Source organism: Gouania willdenowi, chromosome 6, assembly GCF_900634775.1.
Source record: "Gouania willdenowi chromosome 6, fGouWil2.1, whole genome shotgun sequence".
Taxonomy (NCBI): Eukaryota; Metazoa; Chordata; class Actinopteri; order Blenniiformes; family Gobiesocidae; genus Gouania; species Gouania willdenowi.
This window is the reverse complement of record NC_041049.1, coordinates 40,641,456-40,658,391: the sequence shown is the minus strand read 5'-3', so window position 1 is coordinate 40,658,391 and position 16,936 is coordinate 40,641,456. Positions and strand designations below refer to the sequence as shown.

Below are 16,936 nucleotides of genomic sequence, written 5' to 3'. Positions count from 1 at the left end.
GAATGTAAGAAAAAAAATCTAATCTGTTTTAACGTAATAGTATAAAGATTACTCTTTCTTGGAATATAAAAAATTTTTTCTTCATGCAACTTTTATTTTGGACCTTAACTTTGGATTGAAAATCTTTTACCTGAGGCCACTGTAGCTTGTCGCCATGTTATAATCATTCATTGTTTAGTTTTTCACTAGTCACCAGAAGTGCATGTGCCATTTGATGGAATGACCCCTTGAAGTGTTGTGTTTTCTTGTCATATCATCCGTGGACATTTAACAAAGACTTCTCAACAACCTTGTACTTTATTATACAGTTTAACATCTTGACAACCATAAGTTTCAACAATAATGTCATTTTTTCCATGTGCCCGCTGTAATTGTGTACACGACGTCCTCCAGTGGCCCTAAATTACATACACGAGTCGCAGAGAGGTGTGTGTTTGCAGTCTACAGGGTTCATGAAAACAGAACATGGCAATTACTCACTGATAGAAGGATAAACTGTCTGAAATTAGCGTGACTCCATTATATTTACAAGGATATGAAAATGAAAGAACATTTCACTACAATGGGGAGAGATGTATAGTACAGAGGGGGCTGCTTTTTGAAGAAAGGAAAACAACTGTCAACAGATCAAACATTTGTTTTCTTATCACGTGTCCATTTGCACAGCAGTCCAACACAAAGCATGATTATTGATGTAAAGAGAAAAACATTCCTCAGCCGCTGCTAATCATTACACACACAGAAATACACACACACACACGTGTTGTTGAATCGAATCAGGAGTCTCACGAGTTCAGGCTCTACGCACTCATACGCACACAGCCAAGAAACAGGTTTACTTTTCAGACAAAAAGAACATTTATTGAAGCCTGAAACAGTCTCATACAATGTGTGCGACCCATTTCTGAGAGTTCAAACAAAGACAACTGAGGCCAGTGTTTCATGCTCTGGACAAACTTCAAGAGATGATTTCAGCTTTTAGTTTTTGGGACTGAAACCTCTAAAGGTGTCAGATTTCTCTGGATAAAAAAAAGAAGGCCAAGAGCTCGAGTACGAAGCATGCACTGGTTTGTGACAGACTAAACTACCTTATTAATTAATTTAATTCAATTCAAAATATTAGCATTTTGTACAATGGACTAAAAAAATTTTACACCTGCGATAAAAACAAGGAGGTTTAGGTAGTTTTCAATGGAAACCAACAGGAAAAACTGACATTTCTCAAACGGGTTCCATCAAACTGGGGAAGAGGCTAATGTTTGTGTGTGTGTGTGTGTGTGTGTGTGTGTGTGTATTTGAGTATCATTTTGTCACGTCAATCTTGAAAGCAGAGAATATGTGTGTGTTGAAAGCAATGAGGTATGTTCTAAACGTATGCAAGTCTTTCTATTGGTGTGCACACTGCACCCCCGGCCCGTGTTGGCCTCCTTCCTCGTCAGAACTGTCGTTGTAAGCTTCTCGTCTGGCTCCGCCCCCTGAGCCTTGACTCTTGTCAAAATTGATGAGGTCTACCTCCTCCGCCTCGGCAGAGATCACAGGGTTCTCGGCACGGGCGGGCAACAAGCATTCCAGTTCCTGAAATCCATCAGACACGAATATAAATCACAGTCATTCAAATTGTAAACAAATCTACTTTAGAAATCCCAACTCACGTTCAGTTTTTCAGGGCTGATCCAATTGTTTTCAGGGAACTGAACATCAAACTTAATGTAAAGATCTCCTTTCTCAAAGGGATTTCTGTACTGAGGCATTCCCTCTCCCTTCACCATTCGAATGCAACCTGCACACAAACACAAACAATGTGTGGGAATAACGAATCATCAGGAAACATGACATGCATTTTCCTAGTGCTTTATTGTAGGAAACTACATGGGGGGAAAAAGTCAAAAAGTCAAAGTTATTTGTGCATCATTATTAGTTATGTTGGCATAACTAACGTGTTAACTTAGTAGATTAAATTAAAATTCAATAAAAAAACATGAAAGCAATTACCAGTTCTGTTTACTTCCAGTGTTGACTGACCCCTAATCCTGAGTGTGCACGTGACAATGGGAGAATGAGATTCACTTTTTTTTTTTTAAAAAAAAAAAAAAAAAAAAAACATTTTTTCTTTTTGCTAAACTTGGAAACTAAGTTAATTCAGAGCTAAAAGAAAGTTACTAAAATGGTCTTTGCTTTTAAATCTACATTAATTCCATGATTTTCCATTTATGCAATATCACACTGGAGGTCATGCTGTTGTGCTGAAATATCAGCTCTGCTGTGATTGAGTCGTACGCAATCCCTCCAGTGTGATTTATTTTTAATGCAACAGTTCTACAAGCACATTTTATTAGTCAATAGTGTGGCCTTTGCAGTGAAGTACATTTCTTTTCATTATAATATTGGTAATTTAAGATATAAAATCTGCTGTTGACCCGGGAGGTTAAATGGTGATTAGCGCACACGTGTGTTGATTGGCCAAGGGCTCAGAAGAGTTTGCAGAGTCATGGACATGCTGAAGAGACAGTAGTATAAGAAAAAGTAATGGATTCAAAAACATTTAACCACTCGCAAATGTTTGAGCAGAAGGCACACACGGTATGTGGATGTATTTGGGTGATTCTCATGAAAATTTTGTTTCATTGAGTTACAACATGAAATTTTAAAAAGACAAGAATAAACATTTTTTCAGGCATTATTAACAAGGTCTTAAGAGTTTGTGGGCATTAATTTTAAAATATTTACTGACAATTTAGCACCTTTTAGAACATATTTTACAAAAAAAGTCAAAAAAAAAAAATCTCATTATCGCAATGGTCTCAAAACATCAAGATAATTAGAAAAAATAATACATTTTCAAGAATAGTTATGTTACCAGCGCCCTCTGCTGGTCGAAAGCAAATATCTGGCAGCTGCAACTGATGGAAAACAATTATTCACTCTTAACATTTGCCCAATAATGTAATAAATCCTAACATTCATATTAGTCAACATAAACGATAATGTCAACTACAAAATATCAACAAATGTTATAGCATTGATGAGTTTAATCTTGAAAACAAATTATCAAATCCAGCTCGCGGCCGCTTCCCAGCAGCAGTATCTTATATTGACATGCAAATGTGTTTGTTAACAAACAGTAATTCAAATAGGTATTAATTAATAATAGGTATTAGATCTGTGTGTACATCTGAAAGCATGTTTAACACTGCACTCATCAGTTAGTGACGTACCCACTTTGAAATATGTTTTTCTGCTGATTATTGTTTATTCTGAGCAGTAAACCTGTTTAATTTTCTATGATCTATGTGATTTGGATAACATTAATTACACATTTCTTCTGAGCAGTAAACCTGTTTAATTTTCTATGATCTATGTGATTTGGATAACATTAATTACACATTTCTTAACTTGTGAGGATTCTTTCAAACAAAATGTTATCTATTATTTTATGGACTTGATTAGAGTAAAAGGAACTCTGTGACTGGTTTAAACCTCAATATCTCCACAACTTGCTGCCAAGTTAACTCCAGCTTTTTAAAGTTACACTCTGTTTACTACTAATACTACTACTATTTTCTTTGTGATATAAAATATCATTGAAATTTCAATAAAATCATGAATAAATTAACTCACTCAGTGCCATTGACGAGATAACTCGTCATTTGCATTTTTTCACGGGGATTACTAGAAAACACCCTGGCGGAGGTCCCTCATCAATATCTAAGCTGTGGGGTGTTGTAGTGACCAACTGTGCCCTGAAGATGACAGAAGTACACCTTAAGATCAGAGATTAGCCACTGATGCTACCCCGCAATGAATGAAGAAGCAGGAACAAGTGAGATTATGACGTATGCAGCAGCTCACAGCTCCACATACTAACACAGAACATGTATGGACATGAGTAGATTATTGATAATGTTGCGATGGTGAGATATAACCATCAACTAAAGGGGCTAATCGGGAGGAGCATACAAAATACCCCCAGCCTGTCAGCCAGATAGCAAAATAATAGGTGACACATAAGAGGTAGCAGCACACCTTTGGATGAGAGATCATCCATGCTAAGCAGAGCTAAGAGGGAGAGGAGGAAAGGCGTTTACGAGACAAAAAAATGGTACTACGAATGAGAGTTGACGTTCCCAGCAGCACACACTCTACCAGAGCATGTGTAGAACTCATGGATAGTGTGGCGATGGTGAGATAACAGTATAAAAAAAACAGGGAACGCAGTGACACTCTGCATGTCTGGGACGAAGAGGAAGTTGCGTGTGTACAGACTGATGGGAGAGAAACTTGGAGGAACACCAAAATACAGTAAGAAATCCATTCAACTCTGACCCAGATAGCAAAATAATAATAATTTTGCCATCAAAAGCCCGGTCTCAGTGTTTTTTTTTTTTTTTTTCATATATAAGGAAACAATGTTCAGATGTTAGAGTTGTCAATAAAGCAAAAAATAGCTTTAAAGTGACAGGGTTTTTTTTTTTTTTCGAAAAAGGCTGTATTCTCAGCTTTTTGCTCTGAAACTGAAGATTTGTGTAAAACTTGCTCTATTCAACGGCTGATTATGGGAGAATTAAACAAGCCAGAAACAATTTTGTTTTTGAAGAAAATATTCTGTGGGTCATTAAAAATCAGTCAAAATGCTCAAAAACACCTGGCACTGAGGGGGGTAGAAATTCTGTAATTGACTGGCACTGAATGAGTTAAATATAACGACTACACTAAAAATACATGTTTTATGTCATTGTTTTAATTCCTCTGTAAAACATGCTGTCAGTACAACAGGGACACTTTCACAGGTGGAAGGATTTAACCAGGTGCACTAAAAAAGCAATCCAAAATATGTGATGCAAAACAGAAAAATAATCGTGACTAGTTGATTAATCAAAAAATATAATGAATAGATTAGTCGACTACCAAAATAATCGTTAAATGCAGCTCTAAATTGAATATAAACATTCATGATCAATATTATCATGAACCATGAATAAAAAGTCCTGCGTCCAGGGTACTGGGTTACGAAAATCACATGTAAGGATAATATATGTAAGATATATGAATATTAATGTGCTTGTGTTAGATATATTATGAATATTAATGTACATTGATACAACTAAATATATTACCAAAACCAATGACAAGTAAACCACACAAAAAGTATGTTCATCATGCAGATATGTTACAGTGCCAGAAAACATTCTACAGAAGACTACAAAGAGATAAACCACTCATACTACTGGTATACTATAAGTTGGTACATTTTCAACTGGAAAGAGTTAAACTGATAATGATGCTCAATTCTGTCATCATTATCATGAATACCAGATTGTAACTTGTAAATGCATCGTGCTAAGAAAAGTGCTACAAAATAGACAGAAGAAAAGCCACAATTACACTAACTACAATCGTTCGGCGCCGATTTCCCTTATTTTGGGGGATCGGCGATCGGCCAATCCTTGCATGTGAAACCAATCTTTTTCGCCGTTTTTTTTCTACATCCACAAACGTCTTAAAGTCGATCATAAAGTCAGCCACTGTCTCCTTCTGCTGTGTGATGACTGACAGACCCGTCTACCAGTTCATGTGTGCATGTGCCTCTGCTACACACGATATAAACAACAGTCAGGGAGGGTCAGAGGCACGGTTAGCTTAGAATTTCCGCAGTAGTACACAAAAAGAGCCAAGGATCGCAATTTGTAATTCCTGTAACGCAGAAATAAGTCTTGGTACAGCTGCAAACAAAACCCTACCTCATTTACCCTAAGATGCCACCTCAGTATGCAGCATTTGAAGTTAGCAATCAAGCTAATGCTAAAGCTAAAGGAGCAAACAGCCAGTGGGCTGCTGTTAGTGCTGATGAGCAGTGAAAAGAGTAAAGCTACTATGAAGAAAACAATGGCAATCATGGCTTTGTACTTGAATAAAAACCTTCCACTAACGATCAAATGACTGTTATAAAGTGAGAACAACTAACCTGTGCTATGTTCATTCTGTCATTACACATTGACTGTAAAAAAGACACGTTGACTTGTTACACATGCTGCACTTTATTATTTCTGTAGAATGTTTGACTTTTAGTTTTTAGTTATTTTTTACATTTAAATATCTACAAAGCTGCTACATTTGGACATTTTTTATTTTTTCTCTACAAGGAAAATTAAAACTCAGGACACTTTATTGGTAGTTTAAGATGTTTTGTTAGTTTGACCAGTAGATTATTGTAATATCTACCCCGAACCCTGTGATTTTCTTTTTTTGTTAAACCAAAATACTGCTGTGCACTTTATTTTTTGGCAAAAACCTGAAAACAGGCCTGCAGTGGAACCTGTTGGACACGTTTAGTCTGTTTTTAAAATGTGAAAAATGAAAGACTAAAGAAAGTGATAATTTAGTATTTTGGACAGCACTGTTCTAAACTTTAAATTTATATTTGAGATAACTACCTCATGTGCAGTTAAAACAAGTTTGTATTGTTTCACAGGTAATGTTCAATGTTTTACAATAAAATGCATTTGCATATCTTCATTCTGTCTAAGACATAACCTAATCCAGTTTAAGATACTGCATAGACTGCATTTCAGGTTTTACGCTAATACAGATCCTCCATGCGAAAGATGTCGCCAAAAATCTGCAGCAACTGAACATACGCTTTATGAATGAACATCACTACACTCTTTTTGGAGCAGTATTTAAGCGTTTTCCAGTCGACAGTTAAATCCAGCCGGCTAATGAAGATGAAGACTATATAAACATCCCCCAAGCAAATTTTGTGGCATTTGGCTCACTTCAAACTCGGAGGCTTATTCTACGTAACAAAATCGGACAAGCCTCCATCATTCATATATATATTCTTGATGCTGTAAATCTAAACCTCTGCTACATTTCAGTGTGTCAAATGATCAATTGCCACGGCTACATGATGTTTCTTAATTCGGAATTATTTATTCCGAATGAAATCATTCGGAATTAAAGTGTTTTGCTTCGTGTTTACATGGAAATGGTAATTCCCAAACAAGGTTTACATGGAAAACTGGTTTGTTCTGCTTTAATTTTTTCCGCTTTAGTTCTTGGGGTTGGGAAGGCTCTGATAGGACAGGGGGAGAACGAGACGTATCACGTCTATCAGGAAAAAAACACAAACCTTTTATTGTCGGCTATAACACAGAAGACCACACATGAGAACTGTTTTCACTGTTATTTTCATTGTAGTTTTGAAGCAGCAGCTCGACAATAACACACGGTTTCAGTTTGGACCGCGGAGCGGAAGGGAGATAGGAGCTAATTACCAGTAAAAAGCCCAGTAAAAGTCTGGAAAACAATCACCAGGAATAAATATTTGCTCACTTGTAAAGACAGTAGCTCTAAGAACAGGTAAAATGATAAACTGGTGATATTACAGCCTGTGAATGCAATACAGGGACGCATTTACTCCGCCTCGGGGTCCTAGTGCCAGCCGGGGTCCGTGTGAAAGTTTGCATGTTACTAAATATTCTCGGCTGGAGTCCGGGCCGCTATCATCTTGGATTATGTCGTCACCAGCGCGTCATCGCCGCAAGTCGCACATGCGCTAAACGATACGAATTAACTTAAAGCGGCTTTAACCAAGTTAAGTGTTTACAAGAGAGAGGAATTATCTAATTCGGAATTAAAATGGAATAAACCAGCCACATAATTCGGAATTCAATTAGCATTAGGAATTATGTTTACAAGGTCAGGTTAAAGAGGAATTAACTTATTCCGCTTCAAAGAGGACTTAAAGCTCCCATGTAAACGTGGCAAATGAGTCGTGCCCTATGCAAACAGTTGCCCCTCCATTTGTCTCTCTTTTTCTTTGTTTCTTGTTTTTCCCAGGTGTCAGGATGAAGGTTGGGATGGGGTGTGTTTTGTATTGTATGTATGTTTCAGCACACTGTTGCTCTGTAAAATGTGAAAAACTATAAAGTAAAAAAAAAAAAATACAATTAAAAAAATAATTCCAGAGGGCAAACTTCCCAAACATGTAATCAGACCTGATGTTGAAGCTCTACTTCCTTGTCTAAGCTGCCTAAACACGTTTTAGGAATTTCAGCTCGTTTACCTGGCTCAATAATTTTGCCCGGCGGGTATTTGACGAGCAGTTGGCGTCCGTCCAGGTGAGTGACAGTGATCTGAAAGCCACACAGAGCTTCAACCAGGCCGATACGCTGGACAATGTGCAGGTCGCTGCCATCGCGGCGAAACTCCTGCAAGGTTTGAAATAAAAAAAAGTTTGTTAGTGATGCTACACGGGTGCTTATCGTTAGCAGTCTCAAACATACGTCGTGTTCTTTCTCTTGTAACACCAGAACAATGTCTCCTGGTTCCACGCCCGGTGCCTGGTCGGCTTCACCAGAGAATGTGATCTTCTGTCCATGTCGCATCCCTTTGTCCACGTGAACCTCCAGGAGCTTCGTCTCTTTTGACACTTTGTGGCCTTCACACTTTTTGCAGCGGTCCTTCTCGTTGATCACCTCGCCTTCACAACACAACATACGTCAAATCACAGTCTTTTTTTTTTCACAAGTACGGTGAATTACCTTCTCCATTGCAGTCCGTGCAGACGGACTGCATCTGTTGAACCATGCCTGGAGCAAGCTGTCTGATCATGATTCTCATGCCCCGCCCTCTGCAAGGCACACACTTCTGTACCGCTCCAGCCTTTCCCCCCTGACTGAGAGCACCAAGGGACAGATGATGAACAACAAACATTTGAGATTGTCTTTTAAAACTGTAGTTTAATCAATTTCTGTGGTTTTAAAAATCCCATTTCACCACCTTTTCCACCATTTTTGGTCACTTTTAACCAATTTTATTTTTGATTAAAACAAGGATTTACATCTTTAAGATGACTATATACTATGGCACAAACAATACTAAACTTCCTGGATAACAGTGGATATTATTCAGATGAATAAATAAATGTGGTTATCACAGATTCATAGAACAATGGACCATCATTTTACTGACTTTATGGATAGACCATAAAAATCTCTGCCCTTTATTCCCCCTTATAGATGACCCTGTCTCCACATGACTGTTCTTCAATGTTCATGTCTGAGTTCAATCACCTTCAGCTACAGTAGGGGTCCCCGGTCTCTGGAACCTTTATTTTGGGGGTCGTGGGCCGAAAAGGTTGAGAACCACTGGCTTAGCCAAAAAAGAGACGTTATGAGCACACTCACCCATTACAAGCACCACACAGCACATTTTTACTGAGCTGCAGTTTGGTGGTTTTTCCATTGTAAAGATCCTCCAGAGACACTCTGCGACGTAAAAAAAAAAAGGAGAGTAAAAAGATGTCTGTGATCTTAAAGTGAACACAAACTAGTACTCATGTATAAATAAAGATTTCAGGGACTGACTTCAGAGGGTGCACCATGTCTTCTCCTCTCCTCCTGCCTCCGTTACGTCCTCTACCTTGTCCGCCCATGAATCCGAACAAGCCTCCACCGAAGATGTGAGAGAAGATGTCGTCCATGCCGGGCCCTCCGCCGCCTCCCTCCCGGAGACCTTGTTCTCCATAGCGATCATAGAGTTCTTTCTTCTCTGGATTGGTTAACACCTCGTATGCAAAGCTTATCTCTTTAAACTGTAGAAATAAAAGTAACTATTAATCAGCACGTATTCACATCAAAGAGATACTTTAACAAAGTCCAATATTTCTAATTAAAGAGTGAAGTATTACATCTTCATGAAATCACAGAAATAAACATCAAACGCTGAGAAGTTTTCAGAGAGGAAAACCATCGGAAATCCTTCCCTCTGAAGATTAAAACGACAAAAACCAAAGTGCTGCATGATGCGATAACACATTGACGGGAATTTGAAAGCCTCAATCTGCAGCTTTTTGCCTGTAGCTAAACATGATGATGTTGTTGCTTTCATACCTTATCTCCAGCATCAGGATTTTTGTCAGGATGATACTCTTTGGCCAGTTTACGGTAGGCCTGGAATAAACAGAAGAGGTAAAAAACAATCAGTGTGAATAAAGCTGAGTGAGCCTGAGACAAAGGTAATCTAGCAATTCACAATGTTAGCTTTTACAGACAAAGAAAACTTCTCACTGTAATACAAATTTTTAAACATGTACATAAAAAAATGAAATTAGGTCAATTCTGTTGATGATTTATCCTACTGCATCATTTATTTTATTTGGTAAATGGTACCCTTTGAGTAGGCTATGTGTGCCACAGACATGTTTAATCTTTTATTCGCACAATGCTGAGATGCTAAGGGAAGAGTTTATTATTTTTTTTAATTGTAATGTTATACATTATAAAATATGCAGTTATCTGATTTCTTAATCAGAAAATTGAAGCTACTGTGAAGTTGCTGTAACACTTTTGTTTAAACCTGGATTAAAGCTTGAAATTGTTGAATGACAGATCTCATTTACTTTTTATTTTGGGATTGTTCTATGCAAATTTTTTTTTTTTTTTTTGGCTCTAGTGGCCTTTATATGACAGTTGCTTGACAGGAAAGGGGTCAGAGAGAGCAGGGAATGACACGCAGGAAAGGGTCCCAGGCCGGGAATCGAACCTGGACCCGCTGCAGGTGAGGAACTATAGCCTCTGTACATGGGGCGGGCGCTCTACCCACTGAGCTAAACACCGCCCCTGTTCTATGCATTTTAGCTCTTGAGGACAATTACAGCAATAAAGTTGCACTTTTGACAATATATCTGATATTTGCAGTCATTTTTAAGTGCTTTAAAAAAAATAAAATAAAAAATAAAATTTTCCTTTAAAAAAAATCTGAGATTTTATTTTTTTTAAAGGCCAAAATCACCCAGCCATACGTTAAAGTGTAAAGCAAAGTAATAATTAATAAGGGGAATAACAGTAAGAATAAATTATTCATCTAAAAGGTAATTTGCCGTGGTGGTTGTTTTTTTCCTGAAATTAGGGATGTCCTAATACAACTTTTTCACGACCAATACGATACAAATATTGCAGCCTTGAGTACTGGTCGATACCTTTATCAATCCGATGCGATATCAGCACGAATCATACATACTTTTATGACTTAAGTTTGTAGTGTGGAATGTTAAAAAAAAAAAGCTTGATCAAGTGATGTTGCTCAAACAGAACAATAGTCAGCAACAGTAGGTATGAGAAAAACGGACCCATTTATTATTAACCAATTTGTTACATAAAATATAACCAACAACAGTATTCTACAATTGAACAAATATAAAATATATATTGAAGATTCTTGATGCAGTCCGATAAAAATCCAATATTTGTTTTCTGGCTAATATCGGACCAATATCAATATCGGATCGGGACACCCCTACCTGAAATGTCTTTAGGTAGCCGAACATCTTTAAACAAATAGCAGAAAACTACATATTTAAGGTTACTTATATATCAACTAGCTTCTGAGCTATAATTTAACTATGTTCATTCATTTAAATTTTGACTTCATTATCAAGTTACTTAGGTTTGAAAAGAGTCTAAAAATCAACTTCAATATTTACAAGTGCCGTACTAATGACTAAGATTATTCAGAGTCTACAGATTAAATTTAATACAACGATACTTATACAGGCATGTTGACTGAGTCAATATGGTTGGCTGAGCGACTAATTAAGAAGAAAGTGTCTGGAGATATGTTCAATGCCATAGCCCCTGGGACTATGGGTACATTTCATAGCTGAGTGGTCTAAGGCGCCGCACTCACCACTAACGTGGATTTCGCTAAAGTGGGATCGAATCCGACATTTGACAATTTTTTTTTTTCCCTCTCCATTTTAACATATTTAACACGGCAAATTCCACCTTTAAAAATACATATCTGACAAAAATAAACATTTTAGGGTTAGAGTTACAGTGAGGGCTAGAATAAAAGGGTTGCATATCCATAGAGTGGCAGTCTACGGATACGTTTAACGTACCCGTAGCCACGACTCAGTGGTAGTGGGTTGTCCAAAACCCAGAGGGTTAGGGGATTGAATCCCACCTTAGCTAAGTCATTGTATCCTTGGGCAAGGCACTTAACCTACATTGCCTCATATGAGTGAGTGTTGGCTGGTGGGACCGATTGATTATACTTTATTGATCCCGAGGGGAAATTAAGTTTCAGTTACATTCCGACCAAGAAACATGAAAAGACAATCACATAAAATGGGGGGACAGGAACAAGAGAACGGAGGAGCAGCAACCTCGCTTCTATCAGTCTGCCCCAGGGCAGCTGTGGCTACAATAGTAGCTTACCACCATTGTGTGTGGAGTGAAAAAATGATGCAAATCAATGTAAAGTGTTTATGAAAAGCGCTATATAAAATTAAATGCATGTTATATACATTTTGCACTTGTTTATTATTTAACCATTAGAGTGATGAAGCACAGTAAAGAAAAAAATCTAATTAAAATGATCTTGTCCTTGTTAGGGCTGCAACAAACTATTTTAGTAATCGATTAATTTAACTTTTTCTAATCGATTAATCGGATTAACTGGGAACATTTTAAAAAATGTGAATAAAGGGAAACATGTTTTTTTTCCCTTCCATCTCTTTATTTAACATCACTGTTAAAAAAGACAACAGTGCAAAAAGTGCACATGTTCTCATTTGAAATGTCCCAGAGACATCAAATCATAAATAATTTTTAAAAAGTTTTTAAAGAAGTGCATAAAAATCAGGTATTTTGTTGCTTAAAGGGACCTGAGATTTTAGAGCAATAACAACAAACATTAAATCCAAATCAAAAACTGTTACCAGGACTTGTTTTATAAGCTGGAACTACCTTTCACAATTAAAACCTAACAAAGTTTTGTCACTTACCCGGGCACTGAGCTCTCCTTTGAGCTCCCCACTCCGACATGCCTACGTCTCAGGTGCTGCATCATTGCGGTCGTACTCACGTGCCATACCAGGTCCGACTTGCAAATGTTGCAATTTACCTGCGTCTTTTTATCGTTTAACGTAAAGCGCTCCTACACTTTGCTTTTATTCCTTTTGTCTGCTTCTGCAGATATCCCATGCTCCTCTTCTCCTCTTGCTCTGCACCGTCTCCATGACAGTGGCGTCACAGTTCCGCGACATCTTTGCGCAACACAACGAATCGATGACGCAATTCGTTGTCGATGCGTTTGATAATCAATTACATCGATTTGTTGTTGCAGCATTAGTCCTTGTGAATCTATTCTCTGAAACAAAACTAACTCAGTCATTCACTGAATATTAATTAAAAAATTAAAATCCTGAAATGAACTCATCAAAAATCATCTCCCACTGAGATGAATACTGAGGAGTCTTCATTCTGTTTGCTACAATATGATGTATTGGCCCATTCATAGGACTTGTAATCTGGATGTGTAAATCTGTAAAACTTTATCTGGATCTGAAAGATCCAATCCGATGTTTGCGAGAAAGTAAAAGTAGGGATCACCTGATCCCAGATGACAGAAAATGGGATTTCCAAATCAGGATGGTTTTAATCCAGATTAAAGATTTTTGATTAGCCCCATGTGCTCTTACCTTTGCAATGATTAGGAAAGAACAGTAATCAGTAAATTACTTTATGAAAGGAACCAATCAGCACAGATAATGTTTGGCTCGTGGTTTAACTTGTGAACAACAGTAGATAGTTAAAATAGCAGATTATTAGAGATGTCTGTATTGTGTAATTTAAATATGACACAAAATCCAGCAACAAAAATTTAAATTATTATTAGTAGAAAGCTTTCCCCAGTCAACCAGGAAACCGGTTAATCCGTAACACTGATGCGTTAGCTCTTTCTCGTGGTTGCCCGTTAATTTAACACAGGCAAATTCACCGATTAGATAATGTAAATAAACAACAAAAATGTGAATTAATGACTCCATGTTGGGTTTCATTTGTCAGTGAAATGTGGAAAAAGTGGGTGCGAGGGCCTCTGTTGAGCTGATTTAAGTGGCGAAGCTAACGCGGTGAGTGCAATGAGTTAGCTAGCGCTACTAGCATGTTTGTAGGCCACAGTGCAATGGTGACCTTTCTCATAAATGTTTATCCCCCTTCACACAAACATAACAGCAGTGTCGTTTCAGAAGACACCTACCTTCTTGAGTTCGTTTTCGGACGCAGAAGGCGACACTCCGAGGATGTCGTATAACTTGGTATCCGCTACGTTCGCCATGATGCTAACCGGCTACTGAGGAGAGAGAGAGGGAGAGACCTTCTGCGGAGGTTTAGCTGAGCCAGGGCTGTCCGCGGCTCTGCCTGATTCAAAACACCACACAAACATGGACCATGGACGGCAACCGTAGCCTCAAACCCACTAGCACTGCAAACAAAATCGACTGTTTGCCGTTTGGAGTTTCCTTTTTGAAAAACTAAAGAGCCTTTAATTGAGAATTTATGTAATTTTGTCAATTTCCCACAAGCCAAAGACATATTATTATTATTTATTATTATTATCATTATTATTATTATGCATTTTTTTCTAGAATTAGTTTTTCGATCATGTTTGATATACTGTATTGAAAATACAGAGTGGCCAGGATTAGTGACAAGATTTGTGCCAGCTCATATATATATATATATATATATATATATATATATATATATATATATATATATATATATATATATATATATATATATAGGAACGGGGCCACCATCAGTCACCTCCTCTACATGGATGACATCAAGCTGTACGCTAAGAATGAGCGAGACATCGACTCACTGATCCATACCACCCAGATATACAGTGCAGACATTGGGATGTCATTCGGACGAGAGAAGTGTGTTCGGATGGTGACTAAGAGAGGGAAGGTAGTCCACACAGAAGGGGTCTCACTCCCAGAAGGAACAATAGCAGACATTGAGGACAGTTACAAGTACCTCGGAATCCCACAAGCAAATGGCAACCTCGAAGAGGTGACAAGGAAAGCGGCTACGGCCAAATACCTCCAACGAGTAAGACAGGTCGTAAGAAGCCAGCTCAATGGCAAGAACAAGACCCGGGCAATAAACAGCAAGTTGGAGAAAACCTGGAGGGTGAAGGCATCAGTGGTGCCCGTGGTCATTGGGGCACTCGGGGCAGTGACCCCCAGACTGGAGGAGTGGCTCCAGCAGATCCCAGGAAATACATCAGACATCTCGGTCCAGAAAAGTGCAGTTCTAGGAACAGCAAAGATACTGCGCAGAACCCTCAAGCTCCCAGGCCTCTGGTAGAGGACCCGAGCTTGGAGGAAAAAAGAGACCGCCCACGGAGGGTGAGGAAGAGATTTTTTTTTTATATATATATATATATATATATGATAAAATTGCCTGCTCCCAGTGGAACAAGCAGCAGCCATGTTGAAAGTCTCAGGTAAATCTGAGCCTGACTCGCAGAGATATTTGAGGAACACACAGACAGACGCACAGACAGACAGACGTTCCTTGCTCTAGTTAAATGACTAAACAACATGCCAACCAATGCTGATTCACGGTTCAAACACCAGCTTTTGATGCCATGTTTTTTGCTGTGTCACGCTTCGATCCCAATGTTTTTGTTTTGTCACACTTCGACGTCTGTGTTTTTGCTGTGTCATGCTTTGTATTTTGGCTGCTCTGCACTATTGTTTTGTCATAGTTTCAGAGGCGTTGCAACAGGGTAGGCAACACAGGCAACTGCCTAGGGCCCTGAGCTGAAAGGGGCCCCCCGAGGGACGGCCGACAGTCAAGTTCAATGACAAAATAATGAAACTGCTTTGAGACGCTGCAACAACAGCACATTAAAAATCCCCTGCACGGGGCCCTTCCTGAGTAGTCACTGGTTAGTTACTAGTAGGGGCCACCGACAGACGGCAGATATCAGTGACACAACTTGAAACCCTCCGGAAACACATTACAGTGATACGTCAGGAACCTCCCTAATGGGGCCCCACTACTACCAGTCCCTGCATCAACGTGCTGATGTTATCAAACACACATGGAAAAAAGAAGCGGACATATCCCTCAGGGCTCATGAAAAGAAGATAAAAACCAGAAGAGGATGAAAAGAAAAAACGTGATAGTGGTAAGTGAGAATGTGTAAACTGTGTGTTACATTATAAAAAAAGTTTGTCCCAGTTAGTCCCTGGCACTTTGTCCCAAACTCCCAGTCATCCACCCAGCACCAGAAAAGTTAACTGCACATTTAAGTCTGTGTAAAGTGAATTCAGCCATTTTCTTCTAAACACATTCATAAAGTGTGTTTATATGTTTATGTTAATCATTCAAATTTGACAGTGTGGTTAACAACACACTTCTGTGGTATGACAAACTTAGAGCAGATACTTATTCTTACTTTACACCAATTTTAACAGCTTTATGTTAAGAAGTAGTGCAGCTTTGCTTACACATCTCTTGTTGCCAATGACTGTGTACAAACTGTACATTTATAGCCACACAATAAGTCAGTCCTTTGCTGCCAATGATATTTTCTCCCAGAATAAAGTATTTGCTGTCAAATGCTAAAACTGATACATTCATAAATGTTCTGCTATAGCCTAAATGTTACAATAAATAAAATGAAGTTAACATGAAGCATTAAAGTTGTTACTGCAAATTAATGTTCATTAATTATTCCATTCATATCTCAAATGTTTAGTGTTTGTAGAGCATGCACATTTATTTACTTAACTTTATGCAAGCCAACCAAATAGATTGTGTTCTTTTCTGTTTTCTTCCTCGAGGTGCTTTGTTGAAGTTTTTTGTACCACCACCACAACAACATCAGCAGCAGCAGCAACAGCAGACCTCTCTACATGAAAGTAGGAACTTATTTAGTTTAACTTTTTAAAATACATTTTAAAGTTTAAAATATAATACAAATATTTGTCTTAAATAATTGTTTCTTATACTATTTTCTTTCTAGCAATATCAACCTCAGATCATGAGGGGAGTCTTGAAGAAGAAGAGTAGGACATGATGGCACCTTCCTGCAGCAGCAGCATGGCAGCACAGCATTCCATCACCAC

At 38.2% G+C, this 16,936-nt stretch overlaps 1 protein-coding gene across 1 annotated transcript; it reads right to left on the bottom strand.

Annotated features, from left to right (window-relative positions):
• Positions 1–505: 505 nt before the first annotated feature.
• dnaja2b (DnaJ heat shock protein family (Hsp40) member A2b) lies at positions 506–14,191 on the bottom strand. The gene is made up of 9 exons (XM_028450515.1): positions 14,047–14,191; positions 9,894–9,953; positions 9,369–9,595; positions 9,189–9,269; positions 8,544–8,677; positions 8,286–8,482; positions 8,066–8,210; positions 1,653–1,780; positions 506–1,575 (listed from the first exon to the last, which is right to left on the bottom strand). The coding sequence occupies exons 1-9, from the start codon at positions 14,122–14,124 to the stop codon at positions 1,387–1,389; spliced, it is 1,239 nt and encodes a 412-aa protein (XP_028306316.1). The 5' UTR covers positions 14,125–14,191; the 3' UTR covers positions 506–1,386.
• Positions 14,192–16,936: the final 2,745 nt, after the last annotated feature.

What these genes read in the sequence shown, in the direction of transcription:
- dnaja2b (XM_028450515.1), bottom strand. Translation starts at nt 14,124, where the DNA reads ATGGCGAACGTAGCGGATACCAAGTTATACGACATCCTCGGAGTGTCG. An exon ending in ATCCTGATGCTGGAGATAAG is followed by an intron (nt 9,596 to 9,893) that starts GTATGAAAGCAA and finishes TTATTTCTACAG; the next exon opens with TTTAAAGAGATAAGCTTTGC. An exon ending in GGGCAAAATTATTGAGCCAG is followed by an intron (nt 1,781 to 8,065) that starts GTAAACGAGCTG and finishes GTTTGTGTGCAG; the next exon opens with GTTGCATTCGAATGGTGAAG.